Source organism: Triticum dicoccoides, chromosome 6A (assembly GCF_002162155.2).
Source record: "Triticum dicoccoides isolate Atlit2015 ecotype Zavitan chromosome 6A, WEW_v2.0, whole genome shotgun sequence".
NCBI classification, from domain to species: Eukaryota; Viridiplantae; Streptophyta; class Magnoliopsida; order Poales; family Poaceae; genus Triticum; species Triticum dicoccoides.
This window is the reverse complement of record NC_041390.1, coordinates 573,690,384-573,699,751: the sequence shown is the minus strand read 5'-3', so window position 1 is coordinate 573,699,751 and position 9,368 is coordinate 573,690,384. Positions and strand designations below refer to the sequence as shown.

The 9,368-nt window shown below is 49.8% G+C and overlaps 1 protein-coding gene across 1 annotated transcript; it reads right to left on the bottom strand.

Moving 5' to 3' along the window:
• Positions 1-2,979: 2,979 nt before the first annotated feature.
• LOC119316001 (WAT1-related protein At1g44800-like) lies at positions 2,980-8,733 on the bottom strand. The gene is made up of 6 exons (XM_037590409.1): positions 8,540-8,733; positions 5,896-5,958; positions 5,149-5,820; positions 4,646-5,036; positions 3,216-3,392; positions 2,980-3,069 (listed from the first exon to the last, which is right to left on the bottom strand). The coding sequence occupies exons 1-6, from the start codon at positions 8,731-8,733 to the stop codon at positions 2,980-2,982; spliced, it is 1,587 nt and encodes a 528-aa protein (XP_037446306.1).
• Positions 8,734-9,368: the final 635 nt, after the last annotated feature.

Genomic DNA, 9,368 nt, shown 5'->3' with positions numbered 1-9,368 from the left:
CGGATACGTGTATATTTTGAATGGTGGGGCAGTAAGCTGGTGCAGTTGCAAGCAAAGCGTCGTGGCGGGATCTACATGTGAAGCGGAGTACATGGCAGCCTCGGAGGCAGCGCATGAAGCAATTTGGGTGAAGGAGTTCATCACCGACCTAGGAGTCATACCCAATGCGTCGGGGCTGATCAAACTCTTCTGTGACAACACTGGAGCTATTGCACTTGCCAAGGAGCCCAGGTTTCACAAGAAGACAAGGCACATCAACCGTCGCTTCAACTCCATTCGTGAAAATGTTCAAGATGGAGACATAGATATTTGTAAAGTACATACGGACCTGAATGTAGCAGATCCGTTGACTAAACCTCTCCCTAGAGCAAAACATGATCAACACCAGAATTCCATGGGTGTTCGATTCATCACAATGTAACTAGATTATTGACTCTAGTGCAAGTAGGAGACTGTTGGAAATATGCCCTAGAGGCAATAATAAAAGCATTATTATTATATTTCCTTGTTCATGATAATTGTCTTTATTCATGCTATAATTGTGTTATCCGGAAATCGTAATACATGTGTGAATAATAGACACCACCATGTCCCTAGTAAGCCTCTAGTTGACTAGCTCGTTGATCAACAGATAGTCATGGTTTCCTGACTATGGACATTGGATGTCATTGATAACGAGATCACATCATTAGGAGAATGATGTGATGGACAAGACCCAATTCTAAACATAGCACAAGATCGTATAGTTTGTTTGCTAGAGTTTTCCAATGTCAAGTATCTTTTCCTTAGACCATGAGATCGTGTAACTCCCAGATACCGTAGGAGTGCTTTGGGTGTACCAAACGTCACAACATAACTGGGTGACTATAAAGGTATACTACGGGTATCTCCGAAAGTGTCTGTTGGGTTGACACGGATCAAGACTGGGATTTGTCACTCCGTATGACGGAGAGGTATCATTGGGCCCACTCGGTAATGCATCATCATAATGAGCTCAAAGTGACGAAGTGTTTGGTCACGGGATCATGCATTACGGTACGAGTAAAGTGACTTGCCGGTAACGAGATTGAACGAGGTATTGGGATACCGACGATCGAATCTCGGGCAAGTAGCATACCGATTGAGGAAGGGAATTGTATACGGGGTTGCTTGAATCCTCGACATCGTGGTTCATCCGATGAGATCATTGAGGAGCATGTGGGAGCCAACATGGGTATCTAGATCCCGATGTTGGTTATTGGCCGGAGAGTCATCTCGGTCATGTCTACGTGTCTCCCGAACCCGTAGGGTCTACACACTTAAGGTTCGGTGACGCTAGGGTTATAGAGATATTAGTATGCGGTAACCCGAAAGTTGTTCGGAGTCCCGGATGAGATCCCGGACGTCACGAGGAGTTCCGGAATGGTCCGGAGGTAAAGATTTATATATGGGAAGTCTTGTTTTGGTCGCCGGAAAAGTTTCGCGCATTATCGGTATTGTACCGGGAGTGCCGAAAGGGGTCCGGGGGTCCACCAAGGGGGTCCACCTGCCCCGGGGGGGCACATGGGCTGTAGGGGTGTGCGCCTTGGCCTATATGGGCCAAGGGCACCAGCCCCAAGAGCCCCATGCGCCAAGAGATAAGGGAAAGGAAGAGTCCTAAAGGGGGGAAGGCACCTCCTAGGTGCCTTGGGGAGGATGGACTCCTCCCTGGCCGCACCCTTCCTTGGAGGAAGGGCCAAGGCTGCGCCCCCCCCCCTCTCCCTTGGCCCTATATATAGTGGGGGGAAGGGAGGGCAGCCACACCTAAGCCCTGGCGCCTCCCTCTCCCTCCCGTGACACATCTCCCTCCTCCCGCAGCGCTTGGCGAAGCCCTGTTGAAATCCCGCTACTTCCACCACCACGCCGTCGTGCTGCTGGATCTCCATCAACCTCTCCTTCCCCCTTGCTGGATCAAGAAGGAGGAGACGTCGCTACTCCATACGTGTGTTGAACGCGGAGGTGCCGTCCGTTCGGCGCTAGGATCTCCGGTGATTTGGATCACGACGAGTACGACTCCATCAACCCCGTTCTCTTGAACGCTTCCGCGCGCGATCTACAAAGGTATGTAGATGCAATTCGATCACTCGTTGCTAGATGAACTCCTAGATGGATCTTGGTGAAACCGTAGGAAAATTTTGTTTTCTGCAACGTTCCCCAACACAAGGAACCATAGGGAGTAGATAAAACTGAATGACCGATATGTGCAATATCCATACCTTGACCGCTAGCCGTGTGGATTTGGTCGGTGCCAGTGTAGCGATCGCGAACAGCTAGTTTCTCCAATTCATCAGTAACATGATCAGTGGCGCCGGTATCAAGATACCAGTTGGTATCCACGCCGTAGGAGTGAGCAGAGTTGGCCGAACGGGGATTGCCACCGCCGCCGCCGCCGTGGTGTCCGCCGCCACCGCCGCCGCATGCGGGATTGCGAATGTTGTTGTTGTAGCTTTTGTCGAACCGCTTTCTGCAGCGCCACGCACTGTGGCCGTCCTCCTTGCAGATTTGGCAGCATTCGCGATCACCACCCTGTTGGCGCGGCGCACCACCGCCGCCATCGTTGCCCGAGTTGTCGGAGTAGTTGTTGGCGTTGTAGCTGCCACATCCGCCACCCTGACCGCCACGTCCGCCGCCGTAGCCACCACGACCACCTTTCGCAGCGAGGTTGGCGAAGTGGTGGGCAGTGTAGGCGGCATGCTGGGCAGTGATCCGGGCTTCCGCGGAAAGCAGAAGCGAAAACAGTTCGCTGAGGCCGATTGGTTGATCGGTGACAGCGCGCGTGGATATGGCGGTGACGAACCCGTTCTAGTCGGGCTCGTGCATGAGACCCTCCAAGATGTGCAACATGACATCATCTTCATCGAGGGGTTTCCCTGCAGCAGCGAGCTCGTCCGCTAGCCCCTCCATCTTGGTGAAGTAAGCAGCAACAGAGAGGTCGCCCTTGCGAGTGTTTCCGATCGCCGGTCAGAGCTGGATCTGGCGCGCCCTGGATTGCGCAGAGAAGCTCTCAACAAGGGCTTGCCAGATGCCCGTAGCCGTGGTGTGGTTGGAGACCTGCAGCAGAACCTCGCGGCATAGGGAGGCAAGCAAAAAAGTGAGCACCTGTTGATCTTGAGTGACCCAGATCGCATGCCCTGGGTTCGGCGTAGAGGTGGTCTCCTTCTTCCCAGCGGTCTCCTTCTCGGTGAGATGACAGCAACAGGTTCCTTGGTCGAGCCGTCGAGGTAACCCATCATCGCCGCAGCCCTGACGTGTGGAAGAACTTGCGCCTTCCACACCAAGAAGTTTTCACGGGTAAGCTTCTCCGTGATGGTGTGGCCGAGGGAGGCGATAGAGGGCGTGGCCATGGCGAGGGGGGAGGAGGAGGAAGACATAACCTAGATGTATTGGAAGTACTAGGCTCTGTATACCATGTGAAACGAGGCTGGAAGCGCATGCGTTAGCCGGGGCGCGGTGCATGTTAATATAGATACAAGATACATGAGTTGAGTACCGAATCACAACAACCTGAACCGATATACATCAGATATACACATGCACACATACGCCTATACGGTTTATGCACCGTGTTATACATCATCTAACGGGTGTTTCCAAGAGATTTTATTATAATTCTTAGTCATAGAAGTTATTTTGTATTTTTTTGGATCTTAGATCCAAATCAGTGTACCTGTAATTGTTATGAGTATGAATAAAATTACAGATGTTTTAGAAAAAATGAGTATTTTCAGATTTGCTAAAGAAAAGAGCATTTTCAGTTATTACAGACCCTTTTGACGAGCGTTCATCATACAAGGCCACGGGGTGGCATTTCCCCTTGTGGGCTTAGTCCAGTCTCCTGAGAGGGTCCTGGGTTGTTTAATTGACATGCTGATGGCCCAAAAATGAAGTTATGGACGAGATCTTCACCCTCCACATTAACGTCCAGCCTTTATACCCACTTTTAGAATGGATCCCAATATCCAATAATGGTCGCCAGGAAGATGGCATTTCTGAACGTTTTTACCTGTCGTCTTTCTAGAAACACATGGCATTTTTCTTAGAGGCACATGGCAGTTTTTGTTAGGAAGGAAAACATGCGCAAGAACAGACATAAATTGCCATCAAAATACATTCGCTATGACCTAAAATTGCCAGGCAAACCCGTTCGCTTACCATCCAGCCCCCAGCTACCGGTCACCAGTTAGCTTTCATGTTTAGAATTTCATGAATACCCTTGTACACATCTAGGACATTTCCAACATAGGCCCTCAAATCGCCTCTATATGTCCTTTGCTGGAGTACAAACATTTTTCGTCATCCAATTTTATCCCTCAAACTTATGGACGTCCAAACTCTTTCAAACTAGAAGCAATTTTTTTGGAGGGGGGGAGGGCTTGTTTTGGGAGAGTCCTGTGGCCACCACGTCGGTCATCCATACATCTCCTCTCTTTCCTCAACCGCGACACACACATGCATCGAGGAAGATTTAGGGGACATGGTTGGATGACCATCTCCTGCATTACCGTTCACGGACTGATTCCTACCGGTTCATGGACAAATATTGTCCATTTTAAGGGTCAGCGTTGGAGATGTCTGGCAGCATCCAGTATAACCATCACGGGAAATGCTATAAGCAGCACTTACTTACTCTCACATAGTCACATGATAAGATCGTAGCTACGGAGAAGCTGGCAAGAAGAAAGTAGAGAGAGAAAAATCGTCTCCATGCATGATCGATCGATGGACTATGCAGTACAAGGGGAAAAGCTAGATGGACAACTAAAGGACGTACTATAGCACGATCCCTTGGCAAGTAGTGCCCATTGGTCGTGGGCGTCTCGACGTCGACATGGCCGCCGTTGCCGTTGCCGTTGCCGAGCTCGTACTGCTTGCCGTGGCCGTTGGTCACCGAGGTTAAGGGCAGTTCACCGGCTCCCTTGACGCTGACGTCGGAGACTTGACTGGGGCTGATGTCGTCCTTGCTCTTGCCCCAGATGATAAAGTAGAGGCCTGTCACGATGATCACTGCACCAATCACACTGAAAGCACAAAGGAAATGGTATCATTAGTATGGAACGTTCCACTGCTGCATGCATGTATATTTATCCTGGTCCATTTTGATATGGTGGCAGGCAGCACTAATGTACGTACCTTCCGAGAGTGATCTCCTCTTTGAGAATGATGGAGCCCATGACGGCGGTTATGATCATGCTGAGCGGGCTGAAGGCCGTCACGAACACCGGGCCCCTTTGCCTTGACACGACGCCCTGCAAGTAGTACGCCACGCCGGAGCACACTATGCCGGCGTAGACGACGGTCAAGAGGCGGCTATCGAAGCCGACAACCCAGACCTGGGTGTCGGCGCGCTCAGCAACGAGGGCGACGGCGCCGCTCATCAGCGAGCCCATGCTGCAGATGAGCGCCGTGAGAGACAGCTCCGCCGGGTAGCTCCCGAGCGTGTTGGCCTGGAGGATGAAGAAGCCCGGCCAGATCATGCAGGAGGCGATGAGCATTACGGTCCCGATCAGCCAGTCCCGCGCGGCGGCAACCTGGCCACCGATGGTGGCGTGGTGATGGCCACTAGTCCACGGGAACCGCACGACAGGGCCGTGGTACAGAACCATCAGCACGGCGCCGGCCACCGCGAGGACTGTGCCAGCGATCTTGGCCTGGCTGTGCAGGCTCCGCAGCCGCACCTTCTCCATGCGCAGGATGAGGGCCAGCACGAAGGTGACGGCTGGGAGGGTGTTGAGGAGCGCCGTCGCGAACCCCGCCGAGGTCAGCTTCGCGCCCATGAAATACAGGTTCTGGTCGAGCACCGGCCTAAGAGACAATGGGCACCTACGTGTCAGTCGGTAATGAAGAAAGAGTTCTGTGTAATTAACCATACGGACGTACTCGAGAAATGCGAGCCACATAATCTTTATGAAGATGGTGGTTGTCATCTTTGGCCTCCGTTCCCTGCACATGTTATACGTTTTATCATGAAATGATGATCTAGGAGCTTGGTAAAAATGAATCGAAATGAACTCGTATAAATAAAATTAATTGTACGAGTGGATGGAACTGTAACCGTGCATGCTTCCAGCTGACATGTGGCGGGTTCCATGCATGGTAGGACCTCCACCAGTGGCCAATCAGGGCACACTGCCTTAGTGGAGGTCGTCTCAAGTGCGTTTACACGTACGTAAGCACAAATACCGCAGACAGACCGGATAGCTAGCTGCATATACCTGCTTATGTGTCATTTTCTACTTCTGCTAATTAATGCACTCTGATTTTCTTTTTTCTTGACAGAAGACGTTTTTATTGATTCATAATAAAGCTGAAGGGAGATACAAACACAATGAGCACATACCTAATCTCTGCAGGACTAGGATGCACATAGTCAACACAAATGCACACACATATGAAATCAGCTGGGGAAGAACAAATTCATACAAGACCGAAACTATGCACGAGCGAAAAAACCGAGAAGAAAACCCTAAAGCGATTTAAAGAATGATCGAAGAAATCCAGCAACGACCATCGGCACCAATCATATCATGACAACATAATGACTATGAGTAAGGTTTTTCAAAGGCAGCGCCTTTAGAATCGAAATGACCATCAATAGTCAGTTCGTTGATTCTCACCCTAAAGATCGTATCTAAACAAACTCGAAGCAAAGCTTTCACCAAGGTAATGAACCCAAGCGCCGCCATTGCCAAATATGACCAACTAGGGTCTGGCCTATGATTTTCACCCAATAGTTTTTTTCTCGGGTACTCAAGAAGTACCACCAATAGGATAGGTGTTTAGTCATCTAGTCCTATGTTTCGCCGGTTGTGGCATTCTGTTATTTTCAAATTTTCATTTTGATTCTTGCTCCTTTTGTGGGTTGTACTGGACTGCAGACCATGTTTCACTTTGGTTCGTTTAAATAAAATGACCGTATGCATCATTCTGATGCAGAGGCCGGGGGATGTCCTCCTTTTCAGAAAAAAAAAGAAGTACCACCAAATCGAAGCCCTTATCTGATGGCGCCTTCACTTTCCATGATCCTACATCTACATACGCGCATGATCATGACATGAGATTCCACCCAAATGATGACCATGCCCCCACAAGCACCAAAGAGAGTTGCTTGCCACACAAAACGTTGAACGAAGAAATATCAATGTCACACACATGATGATGCCATTCATGAGGGGGAAGATTACCAATCGGGACGCTTGGTCAGTCTCATGACATCCTCCCAGGTGGCAGATGGTGTCAAATCTATATCAGACAACACCACCAGCCCCACCTGCATCCTCTGGCGGCAGAGGGGGGGGGGGGGAGGTCGCTAGGAGCAACCGTAAGGCAGATCCATGGTTGCCTATACTCATGCACTCTAATTTTCTACATATCCATATGTTCATGCTTCTCGATGTGGTACGTACATCTACACGTATTTGATTTAACTCGTGATAAAGAAAGTCCCAACGGTGCTTCGAGCGTCGTCGAAGGGAGTGTGATGGTTTGTCTCCGGCGGATCTCGCGGGATTCGGTTGGCGTTTGTCTTCGGTGGATCCATGTAGATCCGGTCTTCGTTCATGTGTGTTCGTATGTCTATAGGTTGGATCCTTCTGATCTACGGCTGGTTGTAATGTTCTTAGGGCCTTAGCATGACAATTTTTCAACTGTCTACTACAACAAGTTTTGCCCGGCTCCAGTGAGGGACGTGCGATGACGGCAACGTGTCTTTGGCTCGCTTCAGTACTTGTAGTCGTCGCTATGTGCTCGACGTACCTGTATGTAATTTTTACTTTTGGTGTTCTTTGTATTACCTTGACAGTTGATGAATACGGAAGTTTTGTTGCAAAAAAAATGCTGGTACAAAAATGGAAGGTATATCAAGATGTGCATCTACACTTTTCTCGATTAGGTTCCAAGAGTGGTGGTCGTGTAGCTTGTTGCACCATCTAAATGAGACAAAAAATGAGAATGGACTGAGCAAATTGTACGTGTTTGTTTGCTCGAGATCGTGGAGGTGCACGTTTGGCAAGTTGGCTTTTTTAATTTTCCCAATCTTCCTTTACACAATCTATCTGTTTGTTCAGTTATCCCTAGATCCTCGAAAGTTGGTCTAAAAATAATGAACTTTTTTAGACCGGAAGTACTTGCCCGGGCTTAAACTAAAGCCTTTTACAAGTTCAAACAAATACGTTTGAGAGATCGAAAAGTCGGAAGACGTGTGATACATGGCCAGAACTAGGCTAACATAGCGGCGCAGCGCCAAGCATAGGCTGCTATATAACTGGACTGAATCATAGGCTGCTAACTGGACTGAAATAAATCGATCGAATCCTTTCGGGCTTCCGCTACTCATCCATGCCTGCATGCATGTGTAAGTGGTGCTCTGTAAAATTTTGCAAGTTGTGGTGTAATTTTATGGTAAACCATGTGGAACCATCTACTCTAATTAACAACCGAGAGCCCTTGCTTGGATATATGATGGTATATGAGAGAGTAGTCAGTCCATCTGTCCATGCATGGATGGATGTAATTAGCTAGTTACCTCTCGAAATAGAGGGCGAAGGGCGCCATGAAGGCGGTGGCGACGATGTTACGGTAGACGACGAGGACGAAGTGGCTCATCCCGGCCTTGAGGGACGACACGGCAACGATGTTCATCCCGGCGAACCCCACCTGCAGCAGCACCATCGCTAGGTATGGCTTCACATCGTTCAGAACTCTCCATCCCATACCCATCTCTCTCTCTCCCCCTCTGTCTGGCTAGCTAGCTAGCTTCTCTCACTCAGTAGCTCGAGCTCGATGTGAAGCAATGGCTGTGACTAACGAGGCGATGAGCTCACACGGGAACCGTCTCCTTTATATAGACGCGCTCCGTCAACAATGTGCGGCCAACAGAACATGTAGTAGGGTTCAGGAGCTGGACGCCAAGTGTAGCGTAGCCCATGGGTGGATCCGAGTCATGGATGCGCCTGCCTCAGCATGCCCTTGTGTCCCAGTGCGAGCTTAGCTTGATAAGATGTAGCAGCAATACTTGTTAATTCCGGCAAAACTTGTTTCAACAAGTCCAACCAAGCTATCAATCAAAAGTGAGAGAAAAGGCACATTTCTCGTGGTCACGCGTCTCCCACGCACATTCCTCCTCTTCTGTTTCTCACCAAGAAGACACGATGCGATGGACTAGTGCCGAGAGTGTGCATAAATTTACGACCGGGGTGCTGCCTCTCCTTGTCTGCACAGACGAGGAATGAGAGGGGCGTCCACCTGAACGCAAATGGACGCAATTATGCAGGACGCAGCGTGTCGCAGTACCATCGGCGATCGACGACGTCCGGCGCCCAGTTGCCATGCCACGCCTAATGCTAGCTAGTGAG

Coding starts and splice junctions, on each gene's coding strand:
- LOC119316001 (XM_037590409.1), bottom strand. CDS start 8,733: ATGGGTATGGGATGGAGAGTTCTGAACGATGTGAAGCCATACCTAGCG. Junction 5,821..5,895: donor ATGTGGCTCGCATTTCTCGA/GTACGTCCGTAT, acceptor ATTGTCTCTTAG/GCCGGTGCTCGACCAGAACC. Junction 5,037..5,148: donor GAGGAGATCACTCTCGGAAG/GTACGTACATTA, acceptor TTGTGCTTTCAG/TGTGATTGGTGCAGTGATCA.